Source organism: Paramisgurnus dabryanus, chromosome 10 (assembly GCF_030506205.2).
Source record: "Paramisgurnus dabryanus chromosome 10, PD_genome_1.1, whole genome shotgun sequence".
In the NCBI taxonomy this organism is placed as follows: domain Eukaryota; kingdom Metazoa; phylum Chordata; class Actinopteri; order Cypriniformes; family Cobitidae; genus Paramisgurnus; species Paramisgurnus dabryanus.
In genome coordinates, this window is record NC_133346.1 from 18,587,455 (window position 1) to 18,603,307 (window position 15,853).

General features: G+C 39.8%; 1 protein-coding gene across 1 annotated transcript in view; it reads left to right on the forward strand.

Moving 5' to 3' along the window:
* The window catches only part of LOC135779677 (leucine-rich repeat transmembrane neuronal protein 4), a 154,374-nt gene that overhangs the window by 2,831 nt on the left and 135,690 nt on the right, over nucleotides 1-15,853 (forward strand). Inside the window, exon 2 of the mRNA XM_065290480.2 lies at nucleotides 1,520-3,084. Coding sequence (XP_065146552.1) covers nucleotides 1,520-3,084 — 1,565 coding nt within the window. The remainder of the gene's footprint in view (nucleotides 1-1,519; nucleotides 3,085-15,853) is intronic.

Here is a 15,853-nt window from a genome sequence, read left to right on the forward strand (position 1 = left end):
TACATATATGCTAAATAAGCCCTGTATGTTTGATCTATGCATACTGTAAAAGTAATTTGAAAAAAAGTTAAATTTGATATGCTTTGGTATTGTATTACCTAATGCAATTCTCAAGCAATTTTAAGTCATTTTGAGGACCACTTTGTATTATAATTTTAACAGCAGGTTCGTTATTAAAGTTCATGACTATTCACATGTTTTTATACTGATTTTAGGGTTTTAAATGTGAAAAATACCTGGTGAATACAATATTATCTCATTTTCAGTGTCAGAGAGTAACGCTTTAGATTTCACCGAATGTGGCATTTTTGAAAATGTTATTTGGATGGCTTTGAAATCATTTTGCCTTCGAGCAAAGTGGTTGCTGCGAGATTTCATAACCACCTGTACGAATTCTTGTTATGACAATATTAATGTGCATTGCCTACGTACTCCTTACGCTGATACAGACAGATAATGCCTTAGGATTTTGATTTCAGAATGTTATTTCTAGACAGCTTTGTAAAAGTGATTGGTAAGTTTCTGTCTCAGCTGAACTGAAACCCTTTTACCGTTGTGGTAGTGAAGGCCAGAAAGACCAAGCACAAATGATAAAATCCTATTACTGAAAAATGTTCAGACTTCTGAGCAAAGAGCATGTGCATTACAGCAAGAACTCTGACCGCACGAGCCATTGTTTGGTTGAGGTTTCACTGCTGAAATGCTTCAACCTCCCACACCTTTTCATTTCGACTAGCACAACATCTAGTTCTTTTGCATTAGGGAAAGACGGACAAATGGTGGCAGGGAAGATCTTAAACATCCATGCAAACATCTGATTTGTTTGATTGACAATCCTTTAGATTATAATTAGGGTCTAATAGGATGGCCTTAGGACTCTTGCTTTCATGCTGTAGTGAGCTTATGTCCAAGCTTATTGTAGCACCGGCTTGTACTGATAGTATGTATTGCCAGAAAGATGAATTAAACAACATGCCATGACTGGATTGATTTCAACAATCACCATTGTTAATTGTTTACCATGCAGTATCACACTGCTGTGCATATGTAATACTTCAAGGGTTTATAATCATAGAACAATTACAGAATTTCACATCTTATTAGTCAAGTTAATTTCTTTCACTTTCAATGTATACATTAAATATTGAACATATAACTAATTCATATTTAAAGGGAAAGTTTACCCAGAAAAGAAAAATGTCTTTCATAATGATTTCTCACCCACTGGTTGTTTTATACCGAATGACTTGCATTTTTCTGTGTATCACAAAATTGGGTCCTTTTTCTGTTAAAATGAAAGTGAATTTGACTGAGCCTTGCGGTCGTTTCTATTTCATGAAAGAATAAAATGTATAGAGTTTGCAAACAACAGTAGAGTGGATAAACAAGATCATTTTCATTTTTAGGACATACTCCTTCAGTTCCCCCATTTTAAATCTTATCAGGTGAATTCATGCGGTGCTATTGTATATTAAGAAAGATTGTTGTGACCTAATTTTGCTTTTCTTCTCCATTCCAGGCTTTGCCATGAGGCACCGCTGGTTTATGGTGCCACTGCTAATGCAGGCATGGTTCTCTGCCACCCCCTGCTTCGGTGATCGCCCTTGCCCCCGAAGCTGCCGATGCGATGGCAAGATCGTATACTGTGAGTCCAGTGCATTTCGTGATGTTCCCAAGAACCTCTCTGGTGGCTGTCAGGGCCTTTCCCTGCGATATAACAGCTTGGCGAGCTTAAAAGCTGGCCAATTTGTCGGCCTCAACCAGCTCATTTGGCTTTACCTGGACCACAACTACATTGCCAGCGTGGATGCTCGCGCTTTCCAAGGGATACGGAGGCTCAAAGAGCTGATATTGAGCTCCAACAAGATCACGCTGCTTCATAACACCACGTTTCACCTGGTACCCAATTTGAGGAACCTGGATCTCTCTTATAACAAGCTGCAAGCTCTACAGCCAGGCCAGTTCCAGGGACTGCGCAAGCTTCTCAGCTTGCACATGCGCTCCAACTCCCTAAAGAACCTCCCGTCTCGCCTTTTTCAGGACTGCCGTAATCTGGAGTTCCTTGACCTTGGGTACAATCGACTGCGCAGCATCACCCGTAATTCAATGTCGGGCCTGACGAAGCTGACCGAGCTGCATATCGAGCATAACCAGTTCTCCAAAATCAACTTCTTCAACTTTCCTCGTTTCTATAATTTGCGTGCGCTTTACTTGCAATGGAACCGCATTCGGACCATGAGCGAAGGCCTCACGTGGACCTGGACGTCGTTGCAGAAACTAGACCTTTCGGGAAACGACTTGCAGGAGATAGATGCAGAGGTGTACCGGGCCATTCCGAACTTGCAGACACTTAACCTAGATTCAAACAAGCTTGTCAATGTGTCGCAAGAGGTTGTGGATGCCTGGGCCTCTTTGACCACAATTAGTTTTGCTGGAAACATGTGGGACTGTGGAGCAGTTGTGTGTCCCCTAGTGGCCTGGTTAAGAACCTTCCATGGAAACAAGGAAATTAATATGATATGTGCGTCACCCAAAGAAGTTCAAGGTGAGAAGGTTATGGACGCCGTTGACGCCAGTGGAGTTTGCAGGATTTCCTCTGCTACACCATCGATAACAATTGTTCCATCTGTTCCGTTCGTTGCATTTGCCCAAACCCCAGCCAGCTCTTTTGTCCCAACCCTCAAATCTGGAGATAGCAGAAGGGGCCAAGGCACGTCCTTGAAAGATGCAACCTCTTCAGTACCTTCTCAGCCTGCTGTCCCACCTCCCGAGCAAGATTTTGAGCCGGTTTCCTTCCACAAGATAGTGGCGGGAAGCGTTGCCCTCTTCTTGTCAGTTGCCATGATCCTCCTGGTAATTTACGTCTCGTGGAAGCGTTACCCAAGCAGCGTTAAGCAGCTGCAGGAAAACTCAGCTGCAGCTCGGAAACGGCGAAAAAAGTCACGGGAGACAGAACGCACGCTCAGCACGCCATTGCAGGAGTACTATGTGGACTACAAGCCTAATAACTCGGAGGGGACGGATGTGCTGGTCAATGGTACTGGACCGTGCACATACACCATCTCTGGCTCCCGAGAGTGTGAGGTATGACCCCACATCTGTGTTTCTTTCACTACAGTTATTCCGTGCTTTGTTTGTTTTTATGAAAATTTGGCATGTGCCTTGTTTTGATGCCCTTTTTAGGGCATTGTATCTGTTGGATAGAAGTCTATGCGTGGGAGGGATATGGTTTTGGCAGTGATTTGTTTTGGAGATGTTTTTGGCACAGGATGTGGTTAGTTTAACCTCTTTACGAGGTGCTAATTAACTTACTATTAGTCTTGCTAATGCATTTTTTTTTGCATTTGCTGTGTGATAGCCTTTTCAGAGCACTACTGTTGACATGAGTACATGCAATTTTAGGATTTAGATAAGCCTTTGTTTTGGGCTGTGGTATGGATTGATGTGTTTCTACATTGATATGCCTTAAATGCCTTCCTTTACCTGCAAGGCAACTGAAAGTGTTAGGGTTTACAGTACACTCTCTGTCCTCTTGGGTACAAAAGTGGATTTTTAAAAAGGTTTTGTACCTACTTGTACTTTTTTTCTAAGAGTGTGTGTGTGCTTTGTCAGACTTTGTCAGATCTTCTTCTGTTTTATTTTTACCAAAGTCATTGTGATTCTTTGGAAATTCTGAAACTGATATTTCAGAGATGTTTGTCCACTGTTGATTACTAAGTAGTTAAGTGGTTAAGACCAATCCCAGAGAATGTTTAGGACTCTTGACACCAAAAAACTAGCATGCTCTCAAGTATACACCTTTATTTAATAGGTATACTGCCACTGCTAAAAAATCAACTGCTAAAAACAAATTATAATCAATAGAACAAGTCAAAATTTTGTTATTAGGGAAAAACACAAAAGCTGTCTAATGGACAGCAGATATTTTGAAGCACATACAAACTGCATTCCGGCCTATTTGCATTCTTTGTGTTAACATTATTACCTTTGAAAAAGAAATTTTAACTAAAAAAGTGCATTTGCTCGTTCAAAGTCACATCATCATAAATGCTTGTCCCGGAGCAAGCAAGCAAATACATATGCAAGAGCTGGAAAGGTGCCATAGGTCAGACAGTGCATTGTTACCAAATTGAGTAAATATTCAGATACAGTAAAAATACTGATATGATTTCATTTTTATTGCAGTATTGACTTGTCTCAAAAACTTTGATATCCTTATCATAGTGTTCAGTATGCTGAACTACTCCCAAGACTAAAATGGAATGGTTTTGTCTTTGAGGAACTTCAAACACATTCCGCTACTGAGGAAAACCTTCTTAACATCCATCTAATTTTGACTCACTGGTTCTTTAAGCATTGTTTGATCCATGCTCAGTTAGAGTGAAAAGCAGCGAAGATGATTCTCTCCTATTTTCCTCAAGATCTTCCCGAGGCTATGAGAATGTCTTTAATGACACCCCTATTTCCAAGAGCCTTTTTTTACTTCTGTGTTTTGCTTTATTCCTGTTTTTCTATCTCTTCCTCTACTTGAATCATCCTCCCCACATTTTTAGATCCCCCTCTTTCGTTCTACAACAGACTCTGCAGTGGCAATTTACAAAACACCGATTCCTCAGTGTATCAGTCAAGGCTCTGCTGACACACGTGCATGTTGACAGCTGGGGTCAATCGACGCTCCTTATGGAGCCGGGCTTGTCTGCGGTTTGTACGCTTTGCTATATTTACATGCATTCGCGGTTCTCCCAAAGGGTATCCGCTATGTTTTATTCTCCAGGGGCGCGAAAGCTGTCAGTAGTGCAGAAGGGTGTCACTAGAGGAGGACAGTGCCTCTGGCAGAGCCGTGATAGGGGCGTATGTGCTGGTGGCAGACAGGACAGGTTTGAGAAAACAAGAAAGGCAGGTAGACAGGCCGGCATGACGCTAGACAGGTAAACAGGTAAGTCAAATCAACTCACAGGAAGTGAAGACAATAAAGGAGGTGAGAGCACAAAGAGAGACAGAATGACATTCTGACAGGGATGCTGACCTCTCCGCACGGGTCCCTGTCCGCTCTCTGATGTGCCACGTTTTTTAAGAGATCAGAGGTGCACATCACAGTCTGGGAGACTGGCATGTTTTCCTTTGTGGCCAAGTCAAGAAACACAACTTTTCCCCCATCTTACGTGTAAATCCCTACGTCCCATATCCAACAACCTTTTGCTATTTTGTGATGACAGCTCTTGGCAATATGTATCCAGATGAAGATGGTGATAGATATGATATGACTTAGACATGCACTGATATAAAAAAATTCACAGATAGCCAATCATTCAGTCTAATAATAGCCAATAGCCAGTTTGGTGTTGATATTAACTTGCATTAACTGAATTCTGAAAATGAAATTAGATGAAATGACCATTAATATTGAACATTAGGGATGTTTCTTCACATTTACTATACACAGAGTTCAATTCATTGCATTTTCCTTTTTTCTTTTGATTGATATATCGACCATGACTATCAGCTGTTTTTATAGTTTTTACCGATAGTGTGAATCAGTGGTTCCCAACCATTTTCACTTCAAGGACCCCTAGAGGCTGTTTACACTTGGCATTAACATGCATTTTCGTCGATCGGATCACAAGTGGACGACGTTAATGCCAGGTGTAAACAGTGTTCAAAACTTTTTGAACGCGTCCACTTTCGACCACTTTCAATCACATTCAGAGGTAGTCGAAACCCCGCTTTTGTAGTATAAACGCACATGTGGTTGAATGTGTTCGAACAGCCACACGCGACTGCCTTCTCTCCGCCTATTTATCTAATCTGAGGTACTAAACACAAGTTTTACGTCTTTTCTCACTTCTGGCGTGAACACACAGTGAACAGCGCTATTTTTAGCCTTTCATTGATAAAACTAAAGCGGCTGATCTCAGTAGTTTCGGTTTGAAAGCGTGTGAAAGTTGCGCAATCCTATTTCATCAATTGCGCTTAAAATTCAGAGAAAGCTTTAACATATACACGTACAAAACTCTGTGCAGTATTTTTCCTTGCTAAACAAGCAGCGGACTCCGACATAATATTAGTTTGCGTCCATATAAACTCATCATTACTCCCGCTCGCGTTTGAATGACAGCAGAGAGACTCGCTCACCGTCTCACAGACCACCCCTTCACAGTATTCAGGACAGAAGCGGTCGAAAGTGGACAAAAGAGACGGATTTAAACACCAGGTGTAAACGTTATGTGTCTCTTTCGACCACTTGTGATCCGATCGATGAAAACACATCTTAATACCAAGTGTAAACAGCCCCATAGTTGCCCACAACAATATTTGGAGCCCCCCCTACTCACTCATTCACCACATCACACATTTTTTCCAGATTATATTAACTAGAGCTTGGAATGACTAGACAGGTGTATATTCCCTAATAAAATGGCAAAAAAGGAAACATCTTGATTTTTGCTTGTTTTAGCTTATATTAAATTCTTGTTTTGTCCAATTTTTATCATTTTAAGTCATCTTGAGGCCCCCTTGAAAATCTGCTGAGGCCCCCCTTTGCTTCTATCGACCGATAGTCATTACTGGCCAATATATACTTTAATCTCTAATTTCCGTGGTTTAGAAGATTTTAAGATGGTTCCAGCAAGTCTTCAACCAGATAAGATAAAAGAGTATCTGGAATATCAGCAATATTTGAAAGTTTTAGGTCGAAGCAGTTAGCACAAAGATTGGCGAGACAGAAAGATTGATTCTTTCTTCTCCAAGAAAGGATGTAAAACTTGTATATTGATTATAAGCTTTAAAAATAATTTCAATTGATTTTACAAAATGAAAGCATTATCGTACTGTACATTGTATATAACATTATTTATAATACTGTACATGCCTACCAACTAGCCACCATGCTCCGAAAGAATCAGATCGCCTGGTACTTAGTTGTTACTCTACAGTGTATCTTATCTGGTAGATCATCTTGAACCATTCAATGACCATCTACAGTACCAACACGAGCTGTATTTTCCATCAGGGATCGCCTACTGTTAGTTGACCTGCTTCAGTAATATTTTCCATTAATAATCTATAATTCTGAATTGTTTGCCTCCTTCTCCCCCCGCTGTCCTCCACACCACAGCATTGCTGCATCAACACTAATGTGGTTTGGCTTCACTCCCGTGCAGCAAAGCGCACGTCACCCGTGATTGATGAGTTCTATTCTCTCTCCGGTGATTTTGTATTCCGCTCGCGCACCTGATTTACGGGCTTTTCACATCACGCCAACAGACTAGATTCGAACACACAGTTCAGATTGCTCCTGTCTCAAAAACCAGTGTTCTGCTGATGCCTTACATCGCCTCTGTTGCGAGTCACAAACAGAATGTAGGTGTGGAAGAGACTGCTAAGAGAGATTGTCCCGCGACCTCACCTTGAGAGCGGTTCACTGTTAAACTGACATACCATTTGGACATCTTTCATCGTAAAATATATTGCCAAGATCTAATGTCTTCTTCTATCGATTTGGAGCGGCAAAGGGTCTTTATCGACGACGCCAATAAAGGCTCGACTGAGGATGAGCTGCTCCTTGAATCCAGTTATTTAGGTGATGAGCTTTTTTTCTGTTCTCCGCCACTAGGATTTTTTTTGCATTATAAGAGAACAGATGAGAAACTTATATAATGGATTATACAGTCTCCAGGTCTTTTTATATTCATCGTGTCTTTTGTACTTTAAGTTGTAACAAATTCAAGTGTTGTTATACAACAGCAAGCGTTAAGGTAATTAATTATAGCTTGTTTATACAATGGCAAGAAAATTAACAGGATGGTAAAAGTGCTAATTTGAGAATTAATTTACACAAAATATCTACTTGAAAATATTTTTTGACCAGCATTTAAATGCAGACAGTGCTCATGTAGCTCAATTGGCACAGCATTGTGTTAGCAGCACAAAGGTTGTGGGTTCAGGGAAAACCCATACATACTAAAAAAAAAATATTTTTTCAGAAAAGCACCTTTCTAATGCATAAATGTAAATGCATTAAAAGGTTTTTCACATATATGCCATTTTTGGTTCCACAGGGGACCAATTAGTCAAACGTTTTTACATTTTTTTAATCTAAAGAACCTTTTTTTATTAAAGGGAGATTCCACTTTTTTAAAATATGCTCATTTTCCCCTAGAGTTAAACATTTGATTTTTACCATTTTGGAATCCATTCAGCCGATCTCCGATCTTACGCAGCGTCCGAAAATAATCCCCTTTTTAACTTTCAATAGCAGGGGACTTTTTTTGGGCACTACGTAATATCATTGCGCCTGCTGCAGCCATGGTACGCCAGCAAAGTCCTTGATTATAACGCTGGAATGAGAGTATAGCTCCTAGCTATATCTGCCAAGAAAATCACAACTTTACATTTTCTGTCGGTTTTAGTACACAATGTAACTACAGAAGAGTCAAGTTTTAAATAGGAAACATATCGAAACTCTTTGGTTATTTTTGGATGTGATGCTAATGGTCTAATCAGATTCAATGGATTATGCTAAGCTATGCTAAAAGTGGTACCACCAGACCCAGAGATCAGATGAATGGATTCCAAAACTGTAAAAATCAAATGTTTAACTCTAGGGGAGCAAGACACTTTGTGAAACAGAAAGGTACTTTATGTTAAAGGTTCTTTGTGGAACCATTCAGCTAAAAATGGTTCTTCCATGGCATTATGAGGCACCTTGTGTTTTGTATCCACATGTAGTTTTGTATTCTCAGGAAAAATGTTTGATTGAAACAGTTTGTTTCCTTTCTGGTTTAAGATATAAGACAAGACTTTCAAATGTCAGGAACACACTGTTTGGTTTATAATGTCATATGTGTTATTCAAATATATATTTATATTAAATTTTTGTGTAATATTAAACTGTAGCTGTCAAAATGCTTTGCAGCATCCGGGTTACTGTGTGTTATTAGCTTTGATGGGCTGTTATCTCAGAATAACAAACTTTCCAATGTCACGACTGGCCAATAAGAATCAAGCATTCCAACGAGCCGTGTAATAGGTTATTTTAGAATGCACGGTATTTAGAAGCGCACACAGGATTCAAGGACAGGTCGAACAATTGCTCAAACCAAAATAGTGAAATTTAATTAATTTCTTCTATCACTTAATTGTGAAGCTGTGATAGACCAACTTAATGTGCCTTTCATTTATTTATTTATTTTAGTAAATTTAATATTGCATCCAATATAAAAAGGCATATTTGATGGAGACATGAATTATTATAATGCATAGTAAGAACGAACCTTTGCATTTACCACTGTGAGCTCATAAATCTCCTGCTCGCAATAAATGAAAAGTTATAAGGGCATCTCACACAGCCAGACCCATCAGAGGCGCTGAAATCATCAGGCATGTTTTTGAGGCACCTTATACAATATTAATTCTTTTTAGTTGTGAGCAATTAGGCCAGCGGCATCACATTTTGGCGTATTGTACATTATGTAGCCGTCACATTTGCATTAAAAGCTTAACCTGTCACAGGCCGTGATGCGTTTTGTGGATTTTAAATTGCTCTAATTGCTTTTGTAAAAAACCGAACTTTGCTTTAGTACAACAGCGGAAGGCCTACAACAAGGGCATTAATCATCATTAGACTCAACAAATTTTAGTTAACAAATGGTGTTGAACAGTACCGTTGACCCCTCCGAATAATGAAAATGGCCTAATCCTCCCAACAGACAAAGATGCCTGTCGGAGATTAACGTTTGTGCTACAAATCTGGTTAGCGGTTCAGAATGGGTTCATAATTTAAAAACTATAGAGAGTAAATTCGGACATGGAAAAACAAACACACAAAATTAGGTACTCAGTAACCCCAAAAAATAATCATGCTCATTATTGTAATTTCTGCAACACCAAATGCAATTGCAGAAATTTCTTACAAATTGCTCTCCGTTGGTTACCAGACCGCCTGAAACTCAATTGGTGATGTGTCAAGTCAATTTGGCATTCACACAGCAATATTCAATGTGTTTGCACATTTTGGGGATTTCAGCCTGCACATTTCTTGCATACAGTTGACTCAGCTCATTAAACTGGGATGAGAATGTATTTGAACTTTAAATAATAACATTCACTTTAAGCATCCAGAAATGCCACATGCTTCAATTTACAATGACGCTGAAGTTTGAACAAGTGCCATGCCCTAAAAGATAAAAAATAACAAACTGTGTTTCCTAGTGGTTTTCAATCCTGTTTCTGGAGGATTCCCAAAAAGTATGCATTTTGGATGTCTCTCTTTGCTGACACCTGTTTCAGGTCTTGGAGCTCTACAAACAAGCTGATGAGTTGACTCAGGTGTGTCTGGTTAGGGACACATTTAGATTGTGTAATGTTGGAGGTCCTCCAAGTAGAGGAACAAACAAAACAAGCATAAAAGGACAAATATCTTCTCTAACCTGATGCCCACACCCCATTTAATTTAGCACCATTCATGATTTTTATCGTCTGCGGAGCGAATTGTAATTTATTGGGATTACCATAAACTTAGGCCTGAAGCGTGGCACAAGGGCATTTCAACCTCCCCCATCAAAATGAATTTCTGACAGCAGGCCTTGATGGCAATGCACTTTTCCCCACCGCTTTGCTTTCGTCCTCCCATCTTCAGGTTGGCAAAGCTTTGGCACCCTGATAAATATTTATGCCCATCAGTCCCTGTCGTTTTTGGCCAAGGATCCTGCATAGTGAAGAGTCCTCAACATTTGCTCTGTTGAACAGGGGGGAGGTACATAACCAACGAGAGCTCTCGCGACAAAAGTGGCCCCTCAAGCGTGTTCGGGCAATTACGGCACAAGAGTGTTTTTTTGGAGGGGTGGTGAGTTATTTGGGATTGTTGTTTTACATCCCGGATGGCTTGTTCTATCTCACTGTTATGGAAAACAGAGTTGAAGAGATCTGATGCTTAATTAGATTGAGCGGGGGGCTATATGAAACATAGATGTTGATGTTTGAGAGGCTTGCCCAAATGACAGTCTGAGCAGAGAAGAAGTGTCCTTGGCCGAAAAGAAAGCAAGGAACCGGGGTAATTTGATGGCTCATCCATGTTTGACCTTTTTACTCTCATGCGCCTTCAGCGCTCTGAGAATGCTCTAGACTTGAGCAAACATCATGTTTTTTGCTAATGGTTAATTTACAATGTTATTGTGAAATCTGAAGTAGTGGTTCTCAAACTGTGGTACATCTCTCAATACACGCAGGTGGTTCACAGCATCCCTTCAAATGAACTTTCAAATGAATTTACGATATGCCGCTCAATTAATATAACTAGGGATGCACCGATACTGGCATCGGCCTCGATACCACATTTTCTAAAGTACTCGTTAAAAGTCCCCCGATACCTGGAATCGATACCACGGTCTGAGAAATGTCTATGTTTGAGCGGCGTGTAAGGGGTTAATGCCTCGTGTTGTCCAAAGAGGCAGAGTTTACAACAAACTGGAAAACTAGTCCTTTGTTTTTTTTTTGTTAAATTATATGACTAAAGCTTTTACCTGTAAATTTAAATCATGTTTTTTATTAAGTACTCGGTATCGGTATCGGCAAGTACTGAAATGCAAGTACTCGTACTCGTATTCCAAAAAAGTGGTATCAGTGCATCCCTAAATATAACTAATGACATATATTAGGGCTTCGCCTTCTGAGAAAAGTTCCCAGTATGTATACGGTTAAAAGATGGCCGTGTCTCATGTGACCTTGTTACAGTATCTGTTAGAGCTGGGGTAAACGACTATTTATTAAACGATTAATCAGGCGACTATTTTTCCGATTAGTCGACTAATCTAACGACTAATTGGACGATTAATCTAATGATTAGTTTCTGTTGCTTTATTAATAAAAACTTTTTCTACCTTACAACAGCCACCCCCTGTCGGTGATTGGTTGGAAAACTTTATTTTGGTTTCGAGTGGTTGGTGAAAGGTTGTGTGCAGATCTCAGAGCTCAGGCTGCCTACAGAGACGCGTTTTTTTGACAGCCTGCTTATGGGACAGGCAGCTAGCGGATCGTTATGAAAGATTAGACGAATGTGATCATACATTTTTTTGGGGGCCTTAAATTTAATGTTTTGGTCGCTTCAGTATCTGTACACTGTGTGCCTATACAAATCACAACATATAAATAGGAAAATGTTGGCATTATTTTGTCACATATTGGGAGAGGTATGCTAGCTGGAGCCATTAACTTCCAGTCTTTGTGCTAAGCTAGGCAAACAGTGGGTGCGTCAGACAGAGTAATGGCACGCACAGAGATGAAAAAGGTATGTATGGACTAGGGGTGGGCGATAAACCGGTAGACAAAATTAACCGGTAGAAATTTGTCAACCGGTGGAGATTTTGGACTATCGTTTCTATCGAGGTTACGTGCCCACGTCACGCTCCTGTGCGTGTGGTCGCGAAAACGTAACGTTTGTACACGTATTTAAGCACTGCAGTTTTAAAACAAGTTATTTTAAGCCATTGAAACACAGACAACAGATCTGTATGCGTGCGTTCTTTCTGTGTGTCAGGAGCGGACAAGTCGCGCAACCGCTGCTCTTTCTGTCTGTGAGGAGCGCGCAAGTCGCGCGACCTCTGCTTATTAAGCTCGTGAGCATTTTTCCCGCTTTATTGGCCTTAAATACACATATGCGTCAAAATTCCCGTCTTTGCAAGCATCATCATAAACACGACCAGTAAGGTCTTAAGAGAAAGTAAACAGCTAAAAGAGAAAGCGCATGTGTAACAGTGTATTGGATCCGGACTTTGGTCTTAAAGGGGAAGTTACCTAATTTTGCTCCTGTCTGTCACTCGTGTTAATCAAACAGCATTGAGAAAAAAATCTCTCACTGCTCCTGATTAAATCACTTTTCTACCTTAAATAAAAATATATATAGGCCTATACATACATGCATAATTATTTATTATCATTCTTATTGACTGTGTATCTTCAGAGAGCTTGAGTTTTGTTTGTTTTTATCTTCTTTCTATGCTTGTATATGTTTTTTGTGAGAATTATGAACATTTCTATGGTATTAAAGATTTAAACCTTATTAAAACATAAAAAACTCTACCGTGATACATATCGTTATCATGATATAAAATTAATCCTATCGTGATAGAAGATTTTGGTCATATCGCCCACCCCTAGTATGGACTTATCTAACTCTGGGGGATACGGTGAATAAGCTAAAGTCCCAAAAAGGTGGCGTGTTCCTTTAAAGTGTCCCAAATGAAGATAATGTAATGACATTATGTCGTTTTTGGTTCATTGTATCGCTAGCCTGTGAGATTGCAGATACACGATAGTACAAAGCGTTACCAAATAAGATACAGTGACATACCTGCGATGCTCTAAAACAGCTGAATTACACTGCTATTATGCCAACATCCCAAAGACCAAAGTTACGAAATGTGTGGATCAACAATGCAGTATGTTTATGAGGGAATGGAGGTTGGTACTGGCAGTGGTAGAAGGGAGGCAAACTGAAAGCCTAATTAATCCGGCCTCCCTTAATTAGCCTCTGTCCCTTTCATTATGTGCTTTCCAATGCGTTGTTTCTCTCTTGCTTTATACCTCTCCCTTTCTCACAGCCTCTCCGTTCGCCTCCATTCCTCCCTCTCTCTCTTTCTCCCCTCGCCGTGCGAGGACGTCGGCAATATGCTTCGGTGTGATAAACAAGCTCTCTCTGTCGCAAAGGGCGGCGAAGGCCGACGGCGTAGGTGTCTGTGTTTCTCGTATGGAAGGGGAGAGAAACAAAAGCACAGCTGTGGATTGATATCGAGCGCTTGGTTTTGTCTGGCCACGCATTGTTTCGTAAGGAGTTCCGAGATGTTGGAATGGGAGAGGCGGTCATTGTGTTCCGTGACTGGCTCTCGGCCCTTTGGCTGGAGCCCTCCCGTGTGCTTGTGTCGATTAGGATCATGTCATGGCTTGAGCAGGCATTTGGCCCAGTGGGCACACACGGGGCCTTCGGCTCTCGAGAACACGGCACATGGTGGGCAGGAGCATGTTTCACATTTGGAGGCACAGCATAGAGTAAAAGAAGAATAACCGCCTGATTATGATTATAGTGCAGTGATGATAGAATGAAATACAGGCTGGAATTAGCACGATGTTAAATGTCAGAACTACACTTAGTACTGCATGTACAGTGCATAGGTAAAGGGTTCTGCATACTATTCAATTTTAGTAATAAAACATAAGTTTGCTGCTTTTTATCCCAAAAGGACAATTAAAAATTAAGTCCAAACTGTGAATCTAATTTGTGAATCATATCAATTGGCTTTTCAAAAAGGACAGTTTGTTCACAGACAAATGATAGCTTGAAGGCTTGCAATGACACAAGGTTGACAAATAATTAATTTTTATTATTGAAATTACTGAATCAAAATTAAAGTTTTATGGGATCTGTGTACATTGTGGTCCTTCGATTTTCAATATAAAAATGAGAGTAATTTTATCCTTGTTAAATAATTCAGAACTCATCACTGAAGGGTGATTTCTGATATCTTCAGTTTTATTATATTAATTAAAATACCTATGAAATAAATAAATCTTACATTTTAATGTAATATTGCAGTGTTTATTATAAACAATTTATAATTTAAGTTGTTGTTTTATATTATGTGCCCTCATAAACGCATCTGTTAACCCCGCCCCCTCTGTCAGTCTGCTGTGAATTTCATTACTTAACGAAAAGCTTACTTTTCTATATCCAATCAAATCACAGTGGAAAAAAACAAACCACGCCCAATGTTTATTTCGTGCAATATTCAGTTTCACTCAGAAATAGATCACAATATGGAAGTGGATTGCGATCCGGTTCACAGGGTCTTTAACTCTTTCCCCGCCATTGATGAGTTAACTTGTCAGTTGATTCTGTAATACCGCTATTATCCACCAGGTCCGTGTAAGATTTGCGGATTGCTCTGCGTCTGATCTCTATCAAAAGAACTTCATAAAAATGGAATTCTCTCAGCTTTTTGCAAAACAAATTGATGTTTTTGTAGAAATCTACCCATATTTGAGAGGTGATAAAAAGAGAACTAATGAAGGTACGATGAAACTCTTTATTTGAAAGGGTCTGTTCTTTCATTTGATATATTGTATGTTTATATATTTAAAAAAAGAACATTTTCTGAAAGGCATTAAAGGAGGGGTGCACGATTTTTGGAAGCTAATGTTGACATTTGAAATCACCTAAACAAACACGCCCCTACCCCAGTAGAATCTGGACTTTCTTTTGATTGACCCGCCCCACACATACGCAACCCAGACAACGATGTTGGTTAGTAGAAACGCCCCTTACTGCTGATTGGCTACAAGTGTGTTTTGGTACTCGACCCGCCTTTAAAGCATTTCTCAAAAATCGTGCACCCCGCCTTTAAATTGAGTGAAAATCATGAAAAATGCTGGTGCTGGCTGGCAACTTTTTTTAAACGCTGGTGGGGAAAGAGTTAAATTTACAAAAATAACTTAAAATAATTTGATATGTCTTATCATATCTGTTTGTTTAAATAGGAAATTATCGAAAGGATTTAATGGGGTCTTTCAAGTCCAAATTCCTCATAAAACCTGCAGTGTACCTAATGTGGGAAATAATTGAAAACAGTTTCTAATAGATGATGACGATGATAAACAAATCAGAACCCATCGTAATATTTTCCAACGGCTCACTGCATGATAAATATCTTTAACCAGTTTATTATTATTTTTAAAAAGGTCTATTTCCGTATCAAGGGCATCTCATCTCCCCCACTACCCAGGCGCTCTCTAGATTTCCCCTTTCTTTTCTTTTATCGTCACGCATACTTCATCTTTATAGGGGACAGCTTCAGAAAGGTTGAGG